This window comes from Peromyscus eremicus, chromosome 5 (assembly GCF_949786415.1).
Source record: "Peromyscus eremicus chromosome 5, PerEre_H2_v1, whole genome shotgun sequence".
Taxonomy (NCBI): domain Eukaryota; kingdom Metazoa; phylum Chordata; class Mammalia; order Rodentia; family Cricetidae; genus Peromyscus; species Peromyscus eremicus.
This window is the reverse complement of record NC_081420.1, coordinates 101,515,836-101,543,374: the sequence shown is the minus strand read 5'-3', so window position 1 is coordinate 101,543,374 and position 27,539 is coordinate 101,515,836. Positions and strand designations below refer to the sequence as shown.

The window sequence follows — 27,539 nt, the reverse complement described above, 5'->3', positions numbered from 1 at the left end:
TCCCTCCTTTTTTTCTTTTTCTTTTTAATTTTTTTGAAATGACTTTTATTTTTGGTTTCATTTTGTTTTGAGACAGGATTTCTCTGTGTAGCCCTGGCTGTCCTAGAACTCATTTTGTAGAACAGAGCTGACCTCAAACTCAGAGATCTGCCTGCTCCCTGAGAGCTGGGATTAAAAGTGTGTGCCACCACTGCCTGGCTTGAAATGACTTTTCAAAGAGAAGGTTTCATGGTATTGCCCAGGCTGGCCTGGAATTCTATGTAGTTCAGGCTGGATTCAAAGTAGTGGCAATACCGCCTCAGTCTCCTGAGTACTGGGGTTGTGGGTACACTCCACCAAGCTGACTTTTTTCTTTTGTGTTGTTTTGGTTCTGGGGATCAAACCCTGGGTCTGTGCTTACACATGCTCTACCAGTTCAGTTTACTATGACAGAGTATGTGTGTGTGTGTGTGTGTGTGTGTGTGTGTGTGTATATGTCTGTGTGTGTGTGTATGTGTGTGTATATGTGTGTGTGTGTGTGTGTGTGTGTGTGTGTGTGGCACCTGCTGTATAGAACAGATTGGCCTCAGACTTTGGGGATTTGCCTGCTTCTGCCTCCCAAGTTCTCAGATTGCATGCCTGTGCCACTCATCTGGCTTTTTTTTTTTTTTTTTTTTGGTGAGGTAGGTTTTTTTTTTTTTTTTTTTTGAGGGAGGGGTTAGGAGCAGGGTCTTTTTCTTTAGCTAGAGCTAGCCTAGAATTTACTGTGTAGACCAGGCTGGCCTTGACTTGAAGCCTCATCCTTCTAAGTGCTGCAGTAACAGATATACACCTCTAGTCTGCCTTGTAATGGCATTTTAAAAATGTCTGAGAAAGAGCTGCATTATTTTACATGTTTAAATCTCTTTTTGTGTGTGACGCTGGAGAAAAAACTTAGATGTATGAACCTCTGTACATCCGTAGCTGATGCATGATCCTAATTAGTCTTATTAAATAAAAACCCGGAGTCAGATATCGAGGGTGAAAGCTGAAAGATCAGAGAAACAGAGCAGCTAGCCACTAGAGAGACTTCTTAGCTCTATAAAATCTCTGACAGAATGGGCCTCCTGTCTCTACAACTCCTCAGACTGAGTGGGCCCTCGAGATCCTGTCTCCACCTCCCTAGTGCTTTGATTAAAGGTGTGAGCCTCCCATGTGTTGGGATCAAAGGCATGAGATCCCAAGCGCTGGGATTAAAGGTGTGCACCACCACTGCCCAGCTCTGTTTCTCTTTTAGACTGGTTCATTCTCGAGTAGCCCAGAGTGGCCTTGAACTCCTGATCTTCCTGTTTCTTCCTCCCAAGTGCTGGGATTAAAGGTATATGCCACCACTGCCTAGCCTCTGTGGCTAGCTCCACCCTCTGATCTCCAGGCGAGCTTTTTTTTTTTTTTTTCAGAACATAAAACACCCAGCCCTGTCTCAGTGTTACTGTACTAGTCAGTTTTCATTTGTCTGTCTGTCTATCATCTATCTATTTCCAACTTGACACAAGCTAAGAGGGAACCTCAAATAAGAAAATGCCTCCTTGCACACGCCTTTAATCTCAGCGTTCGGGAGGCAGAGGCAGGTAGATCTTTGTGAGTTCGAGGCCACCCTGGTCTATGAAGGAGATTCAGGAAAGGCGCAAAGCTACACAGAGAAACCCTGTCTCGAAAAAACCAAAAAGAAAAAAGAAAGAAAGAAAAGAAAAGAAAATACCTCCATCAGTTTGGTCTACAGGCTTGTCTGTGGTGCATTTTCTTCAGTAATGATGGATGTGGGAGGAACCAGCACACTGTGGGTGGTGCCACTCCTGGGCATGGTTGTATAAAAAGCAAGGTGAGCAAGCCGTGGGGAGTACACCAGTAAGGAGCATTTCTCTGAGGCTTGTGCTTCAGGTCCTGCCGCTAGTTCTTGCCTTGGCATCCCTTCCCTCCCCACGTTGCTTTTGGTCGTGGTGTTTATTCATCACAGCAATAGAAGCAAACTAGGACAGCTGTGGGGTTGTTTTGTTCTGCAGACTTCTCGGCAACCAGGGTCCTTATGCCACATTTCAGGAACCGCCTTAGTATCAGGTGTGGTGCCTCTAATCCCAGTACTCAGGAGGCAGAGGCCAGTCCAGGCTATGAAATCCTTTCAAAATCAAGCTGGGCTTGTGGGGAAGGAGGTGGGGTTTGCTGTGAAGAAAAAGAGCAGCCAACATTTTCAGGTATTTTATTTCATCACTGTTACCAGTAGGGGGCAGTGCAGACTGCTGTGTCACAGGCTCCAACATTTTCAGGTATTTTATTTCATCACCGTTACCAGTAGGGGGCAGTGCAGACTGCTGTGTCACAGGCTCCAACATTTTCAGGTATTTTATTTCATCACCGTTACCAGTAGAGGGCAGTGCAGACTGCTGTGTCACAAGGCTCCTGCAGAACTCCACCAAACTCCTGCTTTAACTCACCTTTGTACTTCACGCCTGGCCAGGGAGTAGTGGAGAGAGTGGTTGCTGACCTGAATGGTTAGCGGCTACAAGCTCGCATTTCTGTTTACGTGTGCATTTGCTGAAAGAACCATATTTTAATGCTGGTGGCTCAGAATACTTGGCCTGATCAGCCCTAGTTTTATAACCTTTAAATAACTTTTTATGTACAGATGCTGAGGTTGCAGTTTCAACTGCGATCCTCAGCACCACAAAAAGACTTTTTTATCTGCCTACAGTCTCATACTCAGCACCTTAATTTTTCCCTTCCTCATTGGCCGTCTCCTGGCTGGAGTGGGCATGTGTGCCATACAGAAGGAAATGCCACATGTTTTCTTTGTTCATTATTTCCCTCTTTTTCCTCCTTCAAAAGGATCAGGCTCAAGTTCACTACAGAACACAAAACATGATGTCCTACTGGAGACTCTAAAATCTAACCTGTCTGCCTTGGAGGCCAAGTTTCTGAAGGATGCTCAGGGGAAGAAGCTGAAAGTCCTGAGAGATGAAATTGCCGATAAGGCCGAGTGGCTGCAGAGCTCCGACGACATCACGTGGAGTTTCACCTCTCAAACTTTGTTACTGCTGCTGTGTTTGAAGGAAACCATGACCCGCCTTGCAGCTGATTTTAATCCAGGTACACCCAACCCCAGGACTCCAGAAGCTGCTCCTGCCCTCAGTCCGGATACGCTTAGTGTCTCCCAACAGAAGACTGTCCAGTCGGTTCTGCAGTTTGTAGTCACCTTGGGTGTCTGCCCCTACCTCATGCCTGGTGTGGGAGTCCCTCTGAGATACAGAACTGAGTTTGGAGCTGTTGTCCAAGATGTAGTACGTCTGGAGGCTTCCCCCCATGCCACCCGGAGACTGTACACCTGCTGCAGGGTCCTCCTAGATCTGGCTCAGCATGCGTCTCTGGGGAGCCTGATTTTCTGTCGCCATTTTGGAGATATTGCAGCAGGACTGTGCCAGCTGGGGTTCTGCCCAACCAAAAGAAAAGCACCAGCCCCCGTGGAAGAGGTAAACATACAGAGGAAGAGAAGGGGAATGAATGATAGCATGTATATTTCTGTGAGGGTCTAAGTGCATTTCCTAGTTCTTTAGAATGAGCTGATTGAAAGATCTAGAATTTCTTTTCTTCTCTTTCTTTTTCCTTTTTTTTTTTTTTTTTTTTTTTTTTTTGGTTTTTGAAACAGGGTTTCTCTGTAGCCCTGGCTGTCCTGGGACTCACTCTGTAGATCAGGCTGGCCTCGAACTCACAGAGATGCACCTGCCTCTGCCTCCTGAGTGCTGGGATTAAAGGTGCTGGCTCATTATGCTGTCACTTCTCTTACACCTGCTTCTCTTACACACTTGGGCTTGTTCCTTTGTATTCCGTATTCAGCACAGCAATAGTGGCCCTAACACACCACTTCCCAAGTAGTTACCGAAAAGCCACTGTGTCCAGGCAGTGTCACTGAATAGTGTCCAGACAGAGCACCTGCTCTGTACTTCAGGGTCATGCATATTGGCATAACCAGCAGTGCCTACAGCCTGAGGTCGGGGTCTGGTTATTGTTTTTGAGGCCCTTCAGTGTCCCGAGGGTCTCAGGCAAGACAGAGAAAAAAGGCAAACATGTTGAAAGAACCCAAGTATGAAGACAGGCTCAGGAGTTGACAGGGACACCCCATGATCGTACATCGTGAAGCCGCTCTGCATTGCACCCACATCTCAGTGTGTTAGGTGGTAAGTAGTGGGCAGGACCCTGACAGACTGAGTGGCAGTTACCTGAGGGGATGGTATTGTTGGGTATTAAGAGTACTTAAAGTAACTTCCATCCTTCTTTGACAGTTAAGTTCTAAATGCATGAAAAAAACAGTTATCAGAGTAAGAGATGAAAAGTCAAAGTGTGGGGGTGGCCAGATGGCTTATCCGGTAGAGATGTTTACTGTGTATACCTGGTGACCTGAGTTTAATCCCCAGAACCTAAGTAAAGGTGCAGGGAGAGAACCAATTCCACAATGAAGTAAAAATATTACCATTGTTCATAAAGACTAAGGTGGAGGAGAGCTCCCTCTCTCCCTCTCTCCCTCTTTTGTACTTTTGAGACGAGTTTCTCTGTATAGCCCTGGCTGTTCTGGAACTCACTCTGTAGACCAGGCTGGCCCTGAACTCAGAGATCCACCAGCCTCTGCCTCCCGAGTGCTGGGATTAAAGGTGTGCGCCACCACTGCCTGGCTAGTTTTGCCTGTGAGGAGAGATGTCTTAGATAAAGATGGAGCTCTGTCAGTGCACTCCAGTCAGACACAATTACTGCTCATCCAGTCTCAGGAGCCCTGGAAAACTGTGGTGCCATCCGCCCCATGGCAGGGGATATACATCTGCTCTGTCTCACTCCATGGAGAGAAGAGGAGCAGGCTGAGCAGGCTGAGCTCAGTGGACAGCAAGCAGGTGTATCCCCAGTCACCAGCAGGCAAGCACACCTCCTGCCCAGAACAGCGCAGGCGAGAGATGGAGAGAGGGCCAGGAGTGTTTGCAGAGCACAGCCTCCCCCGTGTAGAAGGGACTGAGGGCACACCTTCCTCCTCTCCCTCCTGAGTTTTCATAAACATTTCCTTCTGTTCTCTGCCTGGTCTGTACTCCACTAAAGCCAAGTGCACATTTCTTTTAGGTTTTAACAGAAGAGGAGAGAACCCTATCAAGGGGGGCCTTGAGAGACATCTTGGATCAAGTCTATCAACCATTAGCTGTCCGGGAATTACTTATCCTCCAGGGAGGACCACCCCAGGTATCCAGGCCTTGGGACTTGGTGGGGAGTTGGTGGGTGGTGGTGTCGTCTTTGCCTGGAAAGTTAGCTGGCTTTAGTTTCCTGTAAAATCGTCTAGTTGAGCCTTGCTTCTTTAATAATAATATTATTATTTTGTAGATAGGTTTCACTGTGTAGCCCAGATTGGCCTGGAACTCTCATAAAGATCTGCCTGCCTTTGCTTCCCAAGTGATAGGATTAAAGGCACGTACCACCACACATGGCCTATTTTTGCATTTTATTTTATGTGTATGGGTGTTTTGCCTGCATGTATGTCTGTGCATCATGTGTGCCTAGTGCCCACAGAGGCCAGCAGAAAGGTCAGATCTCCTGGAGTTAAACTGGTTAAACTTGGTGATTGTGAACCTCCATATGGGTGCTAGGACTCAAACCTGGGTCCTTTGGAAGAGTGGCCAGTGCTCTGAACTGCTGAGCCATCTTTCCAGACCCTCACAGTGTAATCTAGGCTGGTCTTCAACTCACAGTGCTTCAGCCTCCCGAGTGCAGACATGCAGGCGTAAGTCACTATACCCTACTCTTATTTTATCTTTAGATAATTAAGTGGTATTTATAAAATAGAGTGACATTAACTTTCAGGATAATTTAAAAGACCTTTTTGTTAATGGAATGATGGATACTTTCCCAAGATTATGATCACTTTTTAAAGGCTATGGCAATTTAATGTAAACACAGACACAGAGATATAGTCGCATATGTTTTTTTGTTTTGTTTTTGAGACAGGGTCTTTATGTAGCCCCGGCTAGTTTTGAACTTGTGATCTTTCTGTCTTCTAGCTCCTGAGTGCCAGAATTCTAAGTGTGCATAATATGTATGCCCCATGAAAAAAATATAAACATAAACATACATGTTTGGTTTTGGTTTTTAATTAAAAATATTTATTTTATTTGATGAATGTGAATGTTTTATGTGCATGTGCCCTGTGTGTTTCCTGGTGTCTGCAGAAGTCAGAAAGGGTCTTCTTGGATTTCCTGGAACTGGAGTTGTGGATGGCTTTGAGCCACCATGCAGATGCTGGAAATTGAACCCAGGCCCTATGCTAAGAGCAGCTAATGCTCCTAGTCATCGAACTACCTCTTCAGCCCATCTGTTTGTTTTGAGACAGAGTCTTACTCTATAGTTCAGGCTGGCTACTCACTATGTAGCACAGGCTAGCCTTAAACTAGTGGCTCTCCTCTTGCCTCAGCCTCCCAAGTGCCAGGAGCCACTCTGCTTAGCTTTGGATCTTTTTAATTTGTGATGCTGGAGATTGCACCCAGGACCTATACATGTTAGGTAAGCAGTCTATCCCTGGCGAAGGTGGCACACACCTTTAATCCCAGGACTCAGGAGACAGAGGCAGGTGGATCTCTGAGTTCGAGGCCAGCCTGGTCTACAGAGCAAGTGACAGGATAGCCAGGGCCACACAGAGAAACCCTGTCTCTAAACAAACAAACAAACAACAAACAAAACCAGTCTACCACTGAGTTATATCCTCAGCCTCTGTATTATTATTTTTTAATTATTTGTGTTGGGGGAGGGTGTACATGCCAGATCATGGATGCCGTGGGGTGCATGTGGAGGGAGGTCCTGCAAGAGCTAGCAGGAGTCAGTCCTCGCCTACCATGGGGGTTCTGGAAATCAAACTCAGGTCATCAGGCTTCTTTCTGGCCTTGAGTTTTTGTTTTTTAACTAACATTTAGCTATTGAACAATATATTTTTTCACAGAAGTGTTTGGGTACCTTATGTTTTGAATGAAATAATTTAAACTAGAGCTATTACTGTATCTAGTCTCGCACTTTTGCTTGAAAAACATTCTAATATATACTGTTGGCATTAAGATAGCTCATTTTTTTTTTTCTTTTGAGAGAGAGTTTTGATAACTTATCAGGCTGGTCTTGAATCAGGTCTGTGGCCCAGTCAGGCTTTGAACTTGGGAATCCTCCTGCCTCAGCTTCCCAAGCAGCTCGGATTATAAGCCTGTACCATTAGGCCAGTTTAGCTTATTTTTCTCTCAAAAATAATTATTGGAGAGACTGGGAGTGGTGGCGCACACCTTTAATCCCAGCACTTAGGAGGCAGAGGCAAGTGGATCTCTGTGAGTTCAAGACCAGCCTGGTCTACAAAGTAAATTACAGGTTAGCTAGGGCTACCCAGAGAAACTTTGTCTCAAGGAAAAAAATATTGGAGGTCAGGCATGGCGGTGAACACCTTTAATCCCACTTTGGAGGCAGAGACAGGCAGATGCCTGTGAAATTGAGACCCTCTTGGTCTATCTAGCAAGTTCCAGGTCAGCCAGAGGTTCAGAGTGAGACCTTGTTTTTTTTTTTTTAAAAAGGCAACAATATGATTGGGGCTAGAGAGATGGCTTATCAGTTAAGAACATCTGCTGCTCAATCGTGAGGACCCAAGCTTGGATCCCAGTGCCCATATCCGACAGCTCACAAATGCCTGTAACTTTAGTTCCAAGGGATCTGAGAGGGAGAGAGAGTCAGCAAACCAAACATGTGCTGAAGAGGGTTTTGTAAAAGAGAAAGGGACACTGGGGAGGGCTTGCCTACCATTCACAAGGCCCTGGGCTCATTTACTAGCACTGAACAGACAGAGGGTAGGGGAGTATTGCTCGCTCGCTCTCTCTTTCTCTTTCTCTCTTTCTCTCTCTCTCTCTCTCTCTCTCTCTCTCTCTCTCTCTCTGTGGGTGTGATAAACGTAGGTCCTTGCACATACTAAACATATGATCCACCACGGAGCTACCTCCCTAGCGCACACACACACATACACACTCACACACACACACACACACTCACACACTGGCTTCATACTGTATGTGTTTCACTGATCCTCAGTTTATAACTTCACCCCATTTTTTGTCAGTCCTGTGCAGATGTAAAGACACAGCTCAGGTGTCAGGCCCCAGCTTGGCTCCGGCGTCTATGTGGGCAGCTGCTCTCTGAAAGGTTGATGAGACCCAACGGTGTTCAGGCAGTAGTCCGGGGCATTTTGGAAGGAGCAGGTGGTAAGAAATAACATGTTTCTGTTACTCTGGTATCTGTTTCCCTTTGAGTCAGAGTCAGAGGTGAATCGCTGGCCTTTGCCTTTAAATCTCATTGAGTGTGGAGGTGTCGCTCAACTTAGTCCTCGTACCTAGCATACAGCAGGCACTGAGCTCAACCCCAGTAGATTCTGCTCAAAGGCATACAGATTGGAGGGCTGCTATAAGGATACTATGTCCCCAAGTCAGGTGTGTTGGCATAGGCTATGACCTCAGCACTCAGGCGTACCGAGAGTTAGAGGTTAACCTGGTCTACATGCTGTTGTTTGAGACTCTGTCTCAAAACAACAAAACAAAGGTCCTAAAGAGACGGCCAGTGGTTAAAAGCACTGGTTGTTCTTGTCCAGAACCTGGGTTCAGCGCCCAGCACCCTCATGGTGGCCTACAACCATATGAAACTCCAGTTACCAGAGGATCCGATGCCTCTTTTAGGCTCTTCAGTGTGTGTACATCATGCAAACAAAACAATTATACAAATATATAAAATGAACAAATCTTTGAAAAAACAAACTTAAATCCATATTTCCTTCTGCCTCAACATAAAAAAAAATTGCTTCTTAGGTCTACTAGCAATGAATTCTTCTTTTTTTTTTTTTTTTCTATGTAGCCCTAGCTGGCCTAAAACTCTTTATGTAGACCAGGCTAGCTTTAAATTTGTGACATGCCTTACCACACCTGGCTTTTTTCCCCCTTTAGAGACAGGGTTTTGTGTAGATCTGACTACCCTGAAACTTGCTTTGTAGACCAGTTTGGCCTCAAGCTTGCATATAGTCCTCTCGCAGCTCCCCAAGGAGAGATTGCAGGCACACACCACTACGTCCAGCTCAGATTTTCTCAGAAAATTGTTTTGGTGGGAGGTGGAAGAGATTAAGAGAGGGTAGTGGGAGCATTTTGATCAAAGAAAATTGTGTAGATTTGTGAAATTATAAAAGAATAAATAAAATATTTAAAAAAACAGTGTTTCCAGTAGAGAAAAGAAACATTTCTGGTGCCAGATTTGAAGGCAGCTCCATCCCATACACTTACATGGAACTGCCATGAGCACATGTCTCTCTCCATGTAACAGCGCGTGCTGCTGGTGGGGGTGATGCCGAGGCCACGGCTGCTGACTGGAGGAAATGTGACCTGATTGCAAAGATTCTGGCCTCTTGTCCCCAGCAGTCTCTTTCCCCAGAGAGCTACTACAGGGACATCTGCCCACAGGTAAATCATCTTCTGACTCTTGATCCATCAGGCATTGTCTGCTAATTTACATACAGGGCAGTTAATATTCTAAAAGTGAAGGAAGAATGCTATAGTATTTCATTTTGCTGTTTAGTAAGTGACTTTTTTTTAAGGATTTATTTATTTATTTATTTTATGTATGTGAGTGCTCTGTCTTCATGTACACCAGAAAAAGGAATCTGATCTCATTACAGATGGTTGTGAGCCACCATGTGGTTGCTGGGAATTGAACTCAGGTCCTCTGGAAGAACAGTCAAGTGCTCTTAACCACTGAGCCATCTTTCCAGCCCCCGTGACTCTCTTTTTATGTTGTTTGTTTGAGGCAGGGTTGCTGGAGTCTAGACTGGCCCAGAACTCAATATATAACCCAGGTTGGCAGTGATCCTCCTGTCCTAGTCTCCCTAGTGCTGGGGTTACAGTTCTGGACCACTGTGTCTGGTGGGGCCCACCCCACGTCCTCCTCCTCCTCCTCCACACACATGCAGCACGCACGCACGCCCATCCTATCCCCAGAGCTTGAGCTACAGGTATTAGCTGCTTTGTTGTCCGCTTGACCAAACTAGAGTCACCTGGGAAGAGGAAACCTTAACTCCTGAGGAATTGCCTCCTTCAGCCTGGCCTGTGGGCATATCTGTGCGGCATTGTCTTGATTAATGATTGTTGTGGAAGGGCCCAGCTCACTGTGGGCTGTGTTACCCCTGAGTAGGTGGTCATCAGTTGTATAAGAGAGCAGGCTGAGCAAGCCACGAGGAGGAGGAGGCCGGTAAGTAGCATTCCTCCTTCCTCTGTGATTTCTGTTTCAGTTCCTGACTTGACTTCCCTTGATGATGGACTACATCACCTGTAAGCTATGACAAACCCTTTCCTTCCACAAGGTGCCCTTGGTCAGAGTCTTATAACCGCAACAGAAAACCAAACTAGAACTAGGCAGTTGTGAGCTGCCTAATGTGGGTGCTGGGAACCAAACTCAGGTCCTCTCCAAGAGCAGTAAGTGCTCTTAACTGCTGAGCCATCTCTCTAGCCCCAGGCCCCGGGGGGGGGGGGGGGGGGGGGCGGCGGCAAGATTTTCAAGACAGGGTGTCTCTGTGTAGCCTTGGCTGTTTTGGAACTCACAGAGATCCACTTGCCTGTGACTCCCACATGCTGGGATTCAAGGTGTGCACTTAATAAGTAAATAAAAACCTGTGGAAGAGTATGACCCGATTGTCAGGTTTAAGAATTTCTCACCTCTGGGCACAGAGGCCCACACTTATAATCCCAGAACTGAGGAGGTTGAGACAGGCAGATCTCTTGAGTTTGAACTTCACTATTGGAAATAAAAAAGCCTCACCAAAATTTCACCTGGTTCATTATATCTTGTTGCATGTTTTTGGTTTTTAAAGTAGAATGTGTTAAGTATTAAATGCAGTAAATTAACATGGTAACAATTTAAAAAGGAAAAACTAGGCTGGAAGGATGGCTTATGCTTAAGAGTGATTGTTGCTCTTTCCCAGGACCCAGGTTTGGTTCTCAGCACCATGGCAGGCAGTTCACAAAACCCTGTAACTCCAGTTCAGAGGATCTGACATTCTCTACTAGCCCTCAAGGGCGCACACACACACACACACACACACACACACACACACACACGCACGCACGCACAAATAAAAATAAATCTTGGCCACAGATGCTGGCATACACTTTTAATCCAAGCACTCAGGAGGGAGAGACAGATGGATCTTTGAGTTTACGTGTTGTACATACACTTACATCTCTGCTCCTGGTCTACATAACAAGTTCCAGGACAGCCAGGGCTACACAGTGAGACCCTGTCTCAAATGCTGCCTACCAAAGTTCCCCAAGCAAAAAACAAAACAAAACCCCCAGAGTGCCACCATCACCACCACCATCGCCTCTTTAGATCACACCCTTTGGTGTCTGGTTGTTAGATTAACACAGTTCTGTCAGCTCAGCATTCAGCAGCCTCTCAGTGGTTTCATAGTCTTGGCTTAAATAAATGCTTTTTTGAGTTGGAGAGATGGCTCAGCAGTTAAGAACACTGGTTGCTCTTGCATGGAACCCAGGTTTAATTTTCAACACCCATATAGGAGCTAGCCCTCCAGAAGTTCAGTCCCAGAGGATCCGATGCCCACCCTGGCCTCCATGGCAACTCATGCATGTGGCACACAGACACACGCGTGTAAAATATCCACTCACATTTTTAAAAATTAAAAAATATACACGCCTTTTTCTCTTATGTGCTGTTGATTTTTATTGTAGATTCTGGACTTATTTCATTTTCAAGATAAATTGACCGCACGCCAGTTTCAGAGAGTGGCCACTACCACCTTCATCACGATGTTGAGGGAACGCCCGGAACTGGCCCCAGAGCATCTGCTTCGGCCCATGCTAGCCCCCCTGCATCGATGCTTGAGCACCGCAGGTAAGGGAGGGAGCTGGGTGTGCCTCCTCCAGTTCAGACTCACAGGGTTGAAGTCCGGGGTCTCGAAGCCTGAAGTTTTCCTCCTCCCTCCTAGCATTTTGCTCGGAAAACTTTACTTCTCCCAAGTTCCAGGAAGAGAATATTGAGTCCCTCGGACCGACTTCACCAGAGTCACCAACTGTTCCCATTTTGGTCACATTTGCCTCATTTCTCTCTACACACATGAATGTAGTTTTTTATGGAACATTTGAAAGTTAGTTGTAGACGTGATGACATGTCACTTTTAAATCTTTCAGCATAAATCTTCAAAGAAAAATGTCAGTTTCTGTCTTTCCAAAAACTTAAAAAAAAAAAAAAAACCTCTCAATTTTAAAAAGGACCAGCCCACTGGCTCAGTGGGTAGAGGGGCTTGCTGCCAAGCCTGACATCTTGAGTTCAGTCCCCAAGACCCAACTGGTAGAAGGAGAAGTTGTCCTCTGACCTCCACATGTGGGTTGTGCAGGCAGGGGAGCAAGGGGTGGACATACAAATAAGTGAAGGTGACTCAGAAAGCCATGAAAACAAGGTCGGTTTCTTGACTGTGGAACAGTGATCACACTTGGAAATTTTACATGGATACGACATTGTCAGGGCTTGTCCTGCACCTTGTCTGTTCCTTCCAGGAACAGGTTTCCCTCCTGTAATGTATTACATTGGCAACATTGTTTACATGTTTTGCACATGTGATCTACTGGTAACAAAAAGGACTAAGTAAGAAAATGACTAATTCCTTTTGAGGCCTTGGTGGTGCTGGAAGATTGGACCTAGAGCCTTGTGATACTAGGCTAGTGCTTTATGACTGAGCGATAACCCATCCCCCCATACCCCCCTTTTTTTTTTAATTTAGCCACAGGTCTTAAGTTACTCCAGCTGGCCTTGAACTTCTGATCCGTCTACCTCAGCCTTTGTGCCAGCAGGCTGGTAAGAATGTGCCCAGTCCTACATACGGGCATCATTGCCAATCATGGCCACTGAGAAGTCTCAAGAGGAGGCTTTATTAGCAATGCTTTGTTTCCCCATTTTCATGTTCAGTCCTGTGTGGCAATTTTTTTTTTTTTTTTTCCTGGAGCTGAGGACTGAACCCAGGGCCTTGCGCTTGCTAGGCAAGTGCTCTACCACTGAGCTAAATCCCCAACCCCCTGTGTGGCAATTTTTAAAAAATGATTTATTTATTTTTATCTTATGTACACTGGTTTGCCTGTATGAGGGTGTTGGATCCCCTGGAACTGGAGTTACAGACAGTTGTGAGCTGCCATGTGGGTGCTGGGAACTGAACCCAGGACCTCTGGAAGAACAGCAAGTGCTCTTAACCACTGAGCCATCTCTCCAGCCCCCTATGTGGCAATTATGAATGATCACATTTTATTAGTCTTTAAGATAGGCATTTTTTTTTTTTACATTAAAAAGAAAAAAAAACCACACAACTTTGAGGGGCCTGCAAGACAGCTTGGAAGGTAAAGACCCTTGCTGCCAAGCCTATTGACCCGATTTCAACCCTGAGACCCAGAGGGTGGAAGGCGAGAACTGACTCCTTCAATTTGCCCTCTGACTTCCACATGTGCATTGCATTATGATATTCTCTTGCCCAGATATGTATGAGGCCCCACCACCACCAAAAAATTGCAGGGGTGGGGTGGGGGGGTGGATGATGAGATGGCCCAGTAGTTAAGAGCACTAACTGCCATTGCAGAGGACCTAAGTTCAGTTCCCAGCACCCATGCTGCTCATAACTGTAGCTCCAAGGGAGCCATTGTCCTCTGTGGAATCTGTTCTCACATGTACAGACATATATACACATAATTAAAAATAAAAAATAAACCTTAAAAAAAAGAAAACTTTGGGGCTGGAGAGATGGCTCAGCGGTTAAGAGCACTGACTGCTCTTCCAGAGGTCTTGAGTTCAATTCCCAGCACCCACATGGTGGCTCACAACCATCTGTAATGAGATCTGGTGCCCTCTTCTGGTGTGCAAGGATACATGCAGGCAGAATGTTGTATACATAATAAATAAATAAATCTTAAAAAAAAAAAAAAAAAAGAAAACTTTGACCATGGTAGCATCTTCCTGTATCTCAGCACTTGAAAGGCTGAGGCAGGAGGATCATGAATTTGAGGTCAGCCTGCGCTATAGAGTGGGACTGTCCCAACAAAAACAGCTCCCTCTCCCCGGATTTTGAGCTAGGAGTTTAGCTCACTGGGAAGAGTGCTTACTTAGCTATCAGAAAGCTCTTGGTTCAGTGCCCAGTACTTCAGAAGCTGAGCATAGTGACCCACACCTGGAATTCTAGCACTTGGGAGGTGGATGCAGAAGATTTAAGGTCATCCTTGGCTACATAAGGAGTTCAAGGCCAGCTTGGGCTACATGAGATTATTTTAAGGGGGAAAAAAAAAGGAAGAAAAGAGAAGAACATTTCTCTGATTTATTTGTTCCCTTCCTCTTTTTCTTTCTTTCTTTTCTTTTCCTTTTTTTTCCCCCAGTATTTTGAAGCAAGGTGTGTAGCATTGGCTGTCCTGGAACTTGCTCTATAGACCAAGCTGTCCTCAAACTTACAGAGATCTGCCTGCCTCTGCCTCCAAAGTGCTGGGATCAAAGGTGTGTGCCAGCATCACCTAGCCCAATTTTTAACTTCCATAAAGCACAATATATAATAAAAATATATTCCTGAAGAGCTCTTTATCTGAAAGAACTAGTTAGCAAGAAGCTGAAACCTAGACAATACAGTTTGTAGTATTTACAGTTTGTGTGTTTTCTTGGGTCTGAGCAGCTGCGGGACCATGGTTGAGAGAGATTTGTCTGGACCATGGAGGGCCGGGTGAGACCCAAGAAACTTCTGTTAAGCTTGGGTTTTCATTTTTAAAAACATTTATTATTTTTTAAAGTATGTAAGCATTTTTCCTGCATGTATGTCTGTGCACCACATGCGTGCAGTGCCTGAGGAGACCAAAAGAGGGCATCAGATCCCTGGAACTGGAGTTATGGGTAGTTGCCAGCCACCGAGTGTGTGCTGGGAACAACCTGGGTCCTCTGAAAAAGTAGTAAGTGCTCTTAACCAGTGAGCCATATCTCCAACTCCAGTTTTTGGATTTTGGAAACAAGGTCATGCTGTAGAGCAATAGAGCACAGGATGGCTTCGAACTCAGCTGTGTTGTCTGTTGGCTTTGCAAGTACTGAGGTTATAGGCACATGCCACCATAGCAGCTCTTTTAACACTCCATTCGAAAGACAAAAGTCCACTGCTTTAGAACTCGTTTTTCCCTAAACAAGATCTGACATCATCAGTAGCACCTTAGAAGTCCATGGATCTCATATATAAATGGCATATTGTATAGTGGTAATGCTAATTTTCTGGTCTTACCTGGACTATCTTACTATTAAAACTTGTTTTATTAGTGTCTTCTGTTCAGAAAAATAATGGAGTTAATTTTGTTTGTTTCCAAAGAGATTCCAGAGAGTGATATGGTGCCAGGAACTATTTTGGTGACTGAGGAAGAACTTAGTCGATGTGTTGAAGATGTGTTTAAGGTTGGTAATTCAAGTTGCTGATATTGCCAGTTAAATGTTCATATTTAGTGCTTGAAGACCTTTTGCTTTTTGGAGGCTCTGGACTTTGAACGCAGACCTCCTGCTAGCAAGCATCTACCACTGATCTGTGTCTGTAATTTTGCCTTTTTTTTTTTTTTTTTTTTTGGTTTTTCGAGACAGGGTTTCTCTGTGTAGCTTTGCGCCTTTTCCTGGAACTCACTTGGTAGCCCAGGCTGGCCTCGAACTCACAGAGATCTGCCTGGCTCTGCCTCCCGAGTGCTGGGATTAAAGGCGTGTGCCACCACCGCCCGGCTGTAATTTTGCCTTTTAACAAGTACTTCAAGAGTTTGAATGAGTAGAGGCTGGAGAGATGGTTCACCTGGTAAAAATATATGCTGCATGCTGCTTTTACAGGTTGGTTCCCAGCACCCACGGCAGTTGGTTCACAACTGCCTGTAATTCCGGTTCCAGGGAATCCAATGCCTCTGGGCTCCTCAGGCACCTGCACATACCCACATACAGAGGCACAAACACACATAATTAAAAACAATAATCTTAAAAAAAAGAAAACAGTTGGTCTGACTAGCTAGCTCTGGAGGTATACACCTGTAATCCCTACTCTCGGGAGATAGGGGTAGGAGAAGTAGGAGAATCATTTAAAGTTCAGAGCCACCCTGGTTGATGTAACAAGTTCCAGGCTGGCAGGGCTTCACAGTGAGACCCTGTCATCGTCTCCTTCCCCTTCCATACTGGAAAAAAAAGAAGTGTTTCTATATTTTTATTTTGAAAATAACGTCTTGTGCTGCATCAGTAGACCGAACTTTGATTAGTTTATGAATGGCAGCATCAGCCCCTATTTTCTGAAAAAAAAAAAAAAACCAAGCAAGAAAGAAATGAAACTGTAGTGATTTGAAGTTGAGAATGTGGATATTATATACATGCTCATTTTTGTACCTTTTTACTGTTAAATAATATTTATTTATTTATTGCATGACATACCACATTTTGTTTACTCATTAATTAGTGGGTAAACCTTTGGGTGTATAGTAAATTTTTTTCTTTTAACAGCTTATGACATATACATACAATTCACACATTTAGAAATAAAAATAACAATCAATGGCATTTAAACTCATAGATTTGTATAAGCATCAGCATAATTAATATTAGCATTTCATTGCCGTGGAGAAACTCCCAGAACTGCTTAGCTGTCACTCCCAAATTCCTCTGTCACCACTTCCCAATCCTCTGGGCCCCAGGGGACCACTTGCCTGTCTTCCACTTCTATAGATTTACCTCTTCTGGACATTGCATATAAGTTAAGGTTATAATATGTGATTTTTGTGATTGGCTTCTTTCATTTGGTATGTTTTAAAGTTATTTTCTATCACAGTGTGGATCTATCTTTATTCATTTTTATTACCAAATAATGCTCCATTGTATTAATAGACCACATTTTTGCTTATCCACTCATCACCTGTTAGGACTAGCGCTGCTTTGGACATTCATGTACATGTTTCTGTATGTGATATGGTTAGGTGTGGGGGGACCCGCCCCCACCTTTTCCCCAGTGTATTCTTGAGTAGGGAGAAGTGAGAAATATTTAGATAGAAATATAGAGGGGAGAGGGACAGATAGAAACACAGGATAGCTTGGGGAGGGCCTGGATTAAAACCCACCAGCCCCTTCTGTCTCTTCTAAAGGGCTATTAATAGAAATGCCAAGGGGTTGAGCAAAAGACCTCCCCCTAGCATAGCCAAATGCAGGCCCTTCCAAACACCTAGTAACCACGCACATGGTCAGTCTATTCCTTTATGCAGCCCTGTTATGTAAAGCAAGCTCAGATTTCACTAGGAAACCTTTGTGGGCTCCCACAGTTAAGTTATAGTTTGAGTGTGTCCCCCAAGGGTTCAGGTGGTGGAAGTTTTGTCTTTAGTGTGTCAACATTTGGGAGGTGATATGGAACCCTTAAGAGATGGTGCCTAATCTGAGTGGTGGCACATGCCTGTAACCCTTGCATTTGGGAAGCTGAGGCAGGAGGATCAAAAGTTCCAAGTCATCCTCAGCTATATAGTCAGAGGCCAACCTGGCTACCAGAGAGAGAGAGAGAGAGAGAGAGAGAGAGAGAGAGAGAGAGAGAGAGAGAACGAACATAACCCTGATGAAAGGCAGTTGAGGGCATTACTCTCAGAAGAGACTGATGATCACTCTCAGAAGAGACTGATGTAGTTTTATTTCTTTATTATGTACATAGTGTTCTGTCTGCATGCCAGAAGAGGGCACCAGATCACATTACAGATGGTTGGGAGCCACCATGAGGGTGCTGGGAATTGAACTCAAGACCTCTGGAAGAGCAGCCAGTGCTCTTAACCTCTAAGCCATCTCTCCAGCTCCCCCTAGGTAGTTCTTAGAGAGGGCTGCTAGGGAAGAACAAGCCTGTCCCCTCCCTGATGATCTCCCTGTCACATGCCCTCTGTTATTATGCCTTGTGCCAAGTTCCATGTGATGGAGTGGAACTTCACCAGAGCCGGCACAATGCTGTTGGGACCTTCAGTTTCCAAAAGTGATTGCCTAAAACAAAACAAAAACGAACAAACAAACAGGGCTGGAGAGATGGCTCAACAGTTAAGAGCACAGGCTGCTCTTCCAGGGGACCTGATTTCAGTTTTCAGCACCTACGTGGTAGTTCACAACCATCTGTAACTCTAATTCCAGGAAATCCAGTACCTCTTTGAGTCACCTTGGCCACCAAGTATGAATGTGGTGCACAGATATACATGCAGACAAAATGCTCATATACATAAAATAATTTTTAAAATTTAAAAAGAAAACACTCAAAATTCATGGGCTGGGTGTTGCAGTGCTTGACTATAATCCTAACACTGCACATCTCTGAGTTTGAGACTAGCCTGGTCTACTTAGAGTTCCAGGACAGCAAGTCCGCATAGTGAGACCCTGTCTCAAAAACCAAACAACAAAACCCAACTCTTCTTTAAATACCACCCAGTCCTGTGCATTTCATTATTGTGTCATGTTTTCTGTTCTCCTGGATACACATAGGAAAGGGACCCCTGGATCCTAAGGCCACTCTGCTGAATCATTATTGTGTCATGTTTTCTGTTCTCCTGGATACACATAGGAAAGGGACCCCTGGATCCTAAGGCCACTCTGCTGAACTGCTTACAGAGCTGCCAGACTGTTTACCCTTCTCCTAGTAGGGCAGAGAGGGAATTTTTATTTTTATGTTTTAACTTTGATTTTTTGAGGCAGGGTCTCACTTTGCAGCCCTGGCTGGCCTAGAATTCACTATATAGACCAGGCTGGTCTTGAACTCACAGAGATCTGCCTTTGTCTGCCTCCTAAGTGCTGGGATTAAAGGCATGTGTCACCACATCCAACCCACAGAGAGTGAATTTGAAGTCATAGTCTTTCAGGTAAGAAGGTAAATGCTTTCGTTTTGTTTTAAGTTTTACATATGACACTAATAAATTTGTAGATATAAAATGTGTGCTTAAAAATTCAAAAATCAGCTCTGAGTGGTGGCTCATGTCTTTAATCTCAGCACTCTGGAAGCAGAGGCCCGCCAATTTCTGTGAATTCAAGGGCAGCCTGGTCTACAAAGTGAGTTCCAGCCCAGCCAGTGCACACAGTGATCTCAAACTCTGCTGCCCCAACAAAAATAAATAAATACATAAACAAACAAACAAACAAACAAAACAAACGACAACAATGAAGACCCTTTGGAGGAGGAGAGTCAGGCGTGAGTTTTCTGTAGGTGCTGAGTCTGACCCGCTCTGCAGCAAAGGCAGGGACGGCGGAGACGGTAATTGCTCCCTGCAAGGTTTTGGCAGCTCAGCTGCAGTTGGAAGACAGAGGAAATGTGTATGCTGGAGGGAAATAGCAAACACTGTGGAATTTAGCAACAAAGGGAGTGTAATCTTTATTAGCATTCTGTTAATACTAAATTATAGTGTGCAGTTTACACGCAGGAAACGAGGAAGACATCTGGAAAGCCTGAGTTGATCCAGCCACTCGATGGGTAGCAAGAGGCTGTTTAGTTTCCAAGAGGCATCTGGGAACATTTCCAGATGTTTTTTCTCTCTGTTCCTTCTGCTAATAGGTTTACTGAGATAAAGTCCACACAATGTATAGTGTGCTGATTTAAAGCGCACAGTTCAGGGTTGTGCAAACATGATCACAATATAATTTTAGAAAATCTTTCACATCCATTAGCTAGCATTCCTTACTCTCCACCCACCCTTAGCCCTAAGCAACCATTCTTCTACTTTCTGCCTCTGTAGATTAACCTAAAGGAAACCACACAGTATGTGGTCTTAGCATGATTTTCTCCCTTTGAGGCAGGATCTCTCACCTATGCTAGTCCATGCTAGCCTTGAATTTATTATATCTTCCAATACCCTTATCTTGATCATCTTTTCTCTTACTCTTTTGAAAATACAGAATACATTTTTAAAATAGTTTTAATGTCTTTATCTTCTAATTCTACTCTCTCTCTTTTTTTTTTTTTTTTTTTTTTAAATTTCAGGGCTGAGGACCGAACCCAGGGCCTTGCACTTGCTAGGCAAGCGCTCTACCACTGAGCTAAATCTCCAACTCCTACTCTCTCTTTAAAGACATTTTTTGTATGTGTATGGGTGTTTTGCCTGCTTGTGTCTGTGCACCATTTGTATGCAGTGCCCTTGGAGGCCAGAGGAGAGCATCGGATTCCCTGGGTCTGGAATTATGAATGGTTGTGAGCTGCCGTGTGCATTTTGGGAATTGAACTCAGGTCCTCTTGATGATCACAGGGCCTTCTCTTCTGCCTCCTTTTTCAGGAGTCAATCTACTTTTGAGAGGATCAACCTCGTTTTGGAGAGATAATCCTATTGACTTATTTTCCTTTCTTTCTTTGTCTCTTTCTTTCTTCTTTTTGACTTTGTTTTTTGAGACAGGGTTTCTCTGTGTAGCCCTGGCTGTCATGGAACTCACTCTGTGGTCCTGGCTGGCCTTGAATGCACAACCACTACCTAGCTTTGATTTCCTTTTCTGGTTATAGGTTCTGCCTTCTTGCTTACTTGCATGTCTGTTGATTTTTTTAAATGTATTTTGAGGTATTATTCACGTCATAAAATTCATTTTGGTTTGGTGGTGTTCTCAGGCCATATGCTAGCCCAACTCTGTGTCTGAGCTTCCAGGGCCATGTTTACCTTTGTTTCTTATTACACAGCCCAGGTAGGCTTGAGCCCTTCATCCACCTGCCTCAGCCCTCTTGAGTGCTGGGATTATAGACTGTGCCCATACCTGGTGAAGGTATTTTAAGGGCCTTCCAAAGGGATCTGGCATGTGCCTCCAGACTGGCCTTTTACACTTTGGTTGAAAGGCAGGGACTACCTGCTTGTGTCCTCCTGAAAGCATTAAACTTGGGGCTGGTGAGATGAGTCAGTGATTAAGAGCACTGATTACTCTTCCAGAAGACCCAGGTTCAATTCCCAGCATCCACACGGCAGCTCACAGCTGTCTGTAACTCCAGGGTCTGATACCCTCACACAAGATATACATGCAGGCAAAACACGGATGCGAATAAAGTGAAACTAAATAATTATTTAAAAATATTAAACTTGATTTTTAAAAGACTAAGCTCTTTCTGATTTTTAATTTTGCTTTGATATTGCTCTGTGGCACATCAGGTGGGAGTAAGGAAGACCTCTCTCCACTTGCCTCCTTCTATAGCAGAGAGAGGGCACTTGGGGATAGCTCTGGTGGGCTGGGCAGGGCGCCCTCAGTGGCCATGTGGATGCTAGACACTCACTTGTACTTCCTCTAAGCAGTTCTCACTTCCCTGTGCTCTGTGCCTTTCATCCTGTAAATTAGCTATACCCAGAAATGACTGAGTGGCAGTTCAAGTAACTTAGTTGAGTCACTCCCTAATGAGTGTCTGGGGAGCAGGCCCCACAGTGCTTGCTTGCTTTTGTGCTCCTGGCAAAGGGATTTCGTGTTTTCTTTGCCTGGGGAGGTGAATAGGCCCAGGTGTCTTGTTAGCACAGGAAACTCACAGTATTTTCCTATTCTGACATGGTCTGCTGTTCAGCAGACTGGCCACAACCTCACACGGGGAGGAGGGTTTTACTGAAGTATTAATTATAGCATTTCCCAAAGCTTCTGAAGAGCAGAAGAAATACTATGTAGAAAAGACTAGAAGATAGTTAATTCATTTATTTTGTATTTCCTCATTTCCATTTTATCTCTGTTTCCAGATTCGGTGGATCTTGACTTTAATTATCCAAGTCATTTTCCCATCAAATGTAGCGAATTTCTAATTACAGTTGCTTTGTCAGATTGGGCATTTGACTCCTCTTTCTGAATTTTTAATTAGTCTTATAGAGAAAGTTGGAATAATAGAAACTTAGATGAGAAGGACCTTTAGAAAAAATCCGGAATAACTATTTTAAAAAAATACAGACTTTATAATTGCTTCTGAGAATCTCTGGGGGACTAGCTGAAGGATTCCTAAAGTTTTGAAAATTCAAGTATATTTAAGTCTCTCATGTAAAAGGGTTTAGGATTTGCAGATAGCCTGGGCATATCTTTCTATATAATTTTTGTTTGTTTGTTTGTTTGTTTGTTTGTTTGTTTGAGACAGAGTCTCTCTCATGTAGCCCAGGCAGGCCTTCATCTCAATATATAGCTGAGGATTACCTTGAATTTCTGATTCTCCAGCCTCTGCCTTTCAAGTGCTGGGATTACAGGTGTCCAGCACAATGCCCGATTCATGCCATTCTGGGTCTTGAAACCAAGGCTTCATGCACAGTAGGCAAGCTATCTACCGCTTGAACCACATCCTCAGCCCATTTGTTTGTTTTGTTTTTGTTTTTAGGATAGGACTTTTATAACCCAGGATAACCTCAAACTCTGTATGTGACTGAGGCTCACTTTGAACTCCTGATCTTCCTGCTTTCATCTCCCAAGTTCTAGGACTACAAGAGTATGCCACCACACCTGATTTCCCTGCGTATTTTATATCTTTGTGATTACTTATACTACCTAGTACATTATAATGATACATAAATGGTTGCTCGATTCTATTTTTAAAAATTGTTTATTTGCGCCTGGAGAGATGGCTCAGTGGTTAAAAGCACTGACTGTTCTTCCAGTGGACCCAGGTTCAATTCCCAGCACCCACATAGCAGCTCACAACTGTCTGTGGCTCCAAGAGCTGACACGCTCACACAGACATACATTCAGGCAAAATGCCAATGCACGTAAAATAAAATAAATTATTTGAAAAAATTATTTATTTTTATTTTATGTGTATTGGTGTTCTGCCTGTATGTATGCCTATGTAAGGCTGTTGGGTCCCCTGGGACTGTAGTTCCAGGATCCTCTGGAAGAACAACTCAGGTCCTCTGGAAGAACAGCCAGTGCTCTTAACCACTGAGCCATCTCTCCAGTCCTATCAGGGAAATGTCTGTATATATTCAGTACATATGCAACCCACCTCCTAACGTTTCAGCCTGTGGTTGAAACTACAGAGGCACAGTCCATGAATATGGAAGTCTGACTTTCTTTCTTTCATTCTCTTTCTGTCTTTCCCCTCCCCACCCCCATCTCTCCCTCCCTCTTCTTCCATCTTCTCTCTCTTCTCCCCCACTTCCTTTTCCTCCTACCCCCTTTTTGGTGTTTTGAGACAGGATCTTCCTGTGTAGTCCAAGCTGGTTTCCAACTCACTATCCTTTGGCTGTATATTTAGAGATGTTCTAGCTCTACAGAGTTCCCCAGCTAGACGTGCTCCCTATATGGTAGTCCGTTTGTTAGTTGGTGGACTTACATTGACACATCAGTATTACTTTAATCCACAGTTTATAGTAGATTCTGTTCTTGATACTGTACATTTTATGAGTTTTCATAAATTAACTTTTCAATTTGTAAAAAAGAAAGGAGGGGCTGGAGAGCTGGCTCAGTGGTTAAGAGTACTGGTTGTTCTTACAGAGGACCCAGGTTCAGTTCCCAACACCCACATGGTGGCTCACAAATGTCTGTAACTCTACTTCCAGGAGATCCGATGCCTACTTCTGACCTCTGTGGGTACCAGGCATGTACTTGGTACATAGATGTGTATGTAGGAAAACTGTTCATACATATAAAATAAATCTAAAATATATATTTCAAAAATAAGGAAGAAAATCCAAAAAATTCAAGTGATTTCTTTCAGAGCTCACAAATAGTGACTAGCAGGAATAATCAAATAATCTCCCCACTATGTGTGTGTGTGTGTGTGTGTGTGTGTGTGTGTGTAAATATTTGCACGTGGTACAAATTTAAGAAGTTTTAAGGCTTTCTAGGGGAATGGTTCTCTCACTAGCTAGCCTCTTCCTAGAAGCAGATCATTTTGGAAATTTCCACCAGTGATTGAACTATGATCTTAAATTTCAAGCGAAGGACCAACAGAAGTATCCTTTAAAGCTGTAGGAGTGACAGGTGTTAGATTATCAGTTCTGAGTCTGTGGTGTAGTTGAGTGGAGATGCCAGGTCCTCCAAACATATGTAGGTTCCGGTCTGACCCCATGAAGGACTTAATTGTGTGACCTTAGGTGACATTTTTATCCTTTGAATTGTAGGAATGAAAAGGTAACGTTGTTTGTTTGTTTGTTTTTAGATGTGGTCTTATGTAGTCAGGCTGGCCTTAAACTCCTCCTCATCTTTTTCCTCCACTTCCCAAGTGCTGATTTTACAAGCATGTGCCACCATGCCGGTGAAATAAGGTAACTCTTGGTAGGTTCATAGCATACTGTAGCACATAAGTGCTCAAAAAACTGTCAGTTCCTTTTTGGCTTAAAGAAACTATGTTTTAAAAAAAGACTGTTTTAGGCAATATGTTCTGAAAGCTTGCACAGTGCAAAGTACTTGCTATATTAGGTAACAGCCTTGTTCTTTTTCTTCTCACATGTCTTAATTAAACTCAGCAAGTGCATTAAAAGTTCTAGAATGCCACTATCCAAAAAGTCCCTGTACTGCAGTTGAGGGCAGCATTTGACTCGCTCAGTCTTTAACAGGTAAAATCAAGATCCAACCTGTGCTAAATTTCAATGTTTTATTCAGTCATCTCAGTTCCATCTGATTCTGAGTAACCCCATCATGATTGTATTAAGATGAAACTATACATTAGGACAACAGTTTCATTTATTGTGGTATCAAAAATAATTTTAAGATGGGTGGTGGTGGCACCTGCCTGTAATCCCAGCACTTGGGAGGCAGAACCAGGTGGATCTCTGTGAGTTCGAGGCCAGCCTGGTCTACAGAGTGAGATCCAGGACAGGCACTAAAACTGCACAGAGAAACTCTGTCTCAAAAAATGCCAACCAAAAAAAAAAAAAAATTTAAAAGCGTAAAATTAAGCTTACATTTGTATGTAGCTGTGCATTTCACTTAAAACATGAACTATCATACTTGGCCCTTACGCTGAAAACTTAATACCTGTATGATAAGTATAAAAGCTGAAACAGAGGGGCTGGAGAGATGGCTCAGCAGTTAAGAGCACTGGCTGCTCTTGGAGAGGACCTGAGTTCAATACCAGTATCCACATCATGGCTCACAACTGCTTGTAATTCTAGTCTCAGGGATCAGAGACCCACTTCTGACTTCCTTAGGCACTGGCACTTATGTGGTGCACGTACAAATGTGTATTTAGGCGAACACTCATACACATAAAGTGAAAACCTGAAAGATTTAAATGTCATTGGAGCTGTAGTTCAATGGTAGGTTATATGTCTAGCATGCAAGAAACCCTGGGTTAATCCCCAGCCCCACATCAAAACAAATAGCATTTTCATGATGGTGTGAGGCTATAATCCCAGCATTTAGGAAGCAGAGGCAGGAGGATTCAAGGCTGCCTTGGGCTACCCAGTCAGTGAGTATTGGCCCAGTGGGAGCTACATGGCAAGATCTTGTCTCAAAAACACCACAAATGTGGCTAAAAAGAGGCTCGGTGGTTGAGTACATACTGCTCTTCCAAAGGACTGGAGTTTGGTTCCCAGCACCCACATCCCATGGCTCAAAACTGCCTGGAATTCCAGCTGCAGGGGATCTCAATCCCCTTTTCTTATTTCCATGGGTGCCCAAGCACATGTGGCATACAGACACATTTACATACACACAAAAAGGTCACTTAAATAAAATACCCAAGCAAGCAAACTAACAACCTTTCAAAAATGTCTTATCCTTCAGGCATGGTGTCTTTAATCTCAGCATTTGAGAGGCACAGGCAGAGGCAGGTTGATTTCTGTGAGTTGAAGGACAGTCTGTCTCAAAAAAAAAATTGTATCCATATTTATTCAGTGTATGATTTTGGGCAACCTCAGAGGTAGCAGAATCAAAATTCACACCCAGGTTCCCTATCTCCTGGCCCCCTAGTCCTCAGTAGCTAGAGTACTCTCCGAGGGCTGTGCTCAAGACTAGTAATAAGAACCGCTCTGCAGTTCAAAATCTGCTGCTCTGCAGGGACCAGAGTCAGATTCCTTGCGTCCTTGTCAGGGGGCTCACAGCTTCTGTGACTCCAGCTCCAGGGGGCATTCAGCCGCTCTGGCTTCTGTGAGCACCACAGACACACTCCTACACATAACACACAAGACTGTAATGACAGTCTCTGAAATGAGAGTGTAGCTTGTGTGGATGCCTTTCTATTTTGTTTTTTCTGAAACAGAAACACATGATTGTTTGACCTTTCCCCTGCCTTTCTCTTATAATCTAAATTTCTAACCAATTCTACTGGAGATATCCTAGCTGTTAGAAATATGGATAAACTGATCAGTATAAAATCTAGCCTTATGTTCAGTTTTCCTTCCAAAGTTGAGGTTCCATAATCCTGTTAAATTAATTAGCACTTGTCAAGTGGTCTATAGCTGTAGGTTTGGTGAAGAGATAACTGGGAATGTGGCTAAGTTGCTGGGATGCTTGTCTAGCATGTGGGAAGCCATGGGTTTCATCCCCAGCATACATAGCACATCAACTTCATGTGGTAGCACATTCAATCCCAGCACGGGGGAGGTGGAATCAGGAGGATTAGAAAGTTCATAGTGAAAAATAAATAAATCAAAAATAAAAACAAAACAAAAACCCAGGCATAGTGGTGCACATCTTTAATCCCAGCTCTTGGGAGGCAGAGGAAAGAGGATCTCTGTGATTTAAGAGGCCAGCCTGGTCTACACAGTGAGTTCCAGGACAGCTAGGGTTACATAATAAGACCCTGTCTCAAACAAACAAACAACCACCACCACCAAAACAAAACAAAAAAGCAAGTTCATAGTGAGTTAGAGGTTAGTCTGGGCAACATGAGCCCTTACCCAACTAAACAAAGATGCAGGACATTATAACTTCTTCATATAAGTAGATTGTTTGAGAAAATAAAAACCAAGTTCTTTTGCTCACTGTGTCTTTTCTCTAGTTATTCTCAAGAGTATGTGCCAGTACCTACTGAGTGTATAGCAGTACCTACTGAGTGTATAGCAGTACCTACTGAGTGTATAGCAGTACCTACTGAGTGTGTGCCAGTACCTACTGAATGCAGATGCTTTGCCAGGTTGATACAGGAATAACTGAGGGCCAGCCCCTGCCCTCAGGGACCTGCCACTCAAGCAGAGAGTGCCAGTAGTGTTCAGTGTATACATACTGAAGAATGTCCAGAAATAGGGATCCATCCTTCATTGTACCATAGTCCTCTGGACCCAGATAAAGGTGTGAAGGACTGGAGAAATTAACAGACACCTTCAAAAGCTGAGAAGCAGTCAGAGAGGAATGTGGAAATCTCCTGAAAGGGACCAGAAATCCCAGACTCTGTAGGGACTTCTGCACTACTTTGTATCCTCAGTCTAACCTGCTTTGACCTGTCCATTTTGGCTTTCATAGCTCCACACTGGCCTCTAAGTTTTATCCCTCAACTCATCTGAAAAGCCACAGCACTCTTCCACTCCCCCTAAAGCAGAGTTGAAAATCCACCTTCAGAATCCATCTTTCCCTTCCCTGCTTCAGCTTTACATCCCTTAGCA

At 44.0% G+C, this 27,539-nt stretch overlaps 1 protein-coding gene across 1 annotated transcript in view; it reads left to right on the top strand.

The window, feature by feature from the left end:
• Tango6 (transport and golgi organization 6 homolog) overlaps window positions 1-27,539 on the top strand; it is a 172,947-nt gene that overhangs the window by 3,215 nt on the left and 142,193 nt on the right. The window contains exons 2-7 of the mRNA XM_059264066.1: window positions 2,839-3,479; window positions 5,110-5,226; window positions 8,117-8,258; window positions 9,361-9,497; window positions 11,778-11,940; window positions 15,419-15,501. Coding sequence (XP_059120049.1) covers window positions 2,839-3,479; window positions 5,110-5,226; window positions 8,117-8,258; window positions 9,361-9,497; window positions 11,778-11,940; window positions 15,419-15,501 — 1,283 coding nt within the window. The remainder of the gene's footprint in view (window positions 1-2,838; window positions 3,480-5,109; window positions 5,227-8,116; window positions 8,259-9,360; window positions 9,498-11,777; window positions 11,941-15,418; window positions 15,502-27,539) is intronic.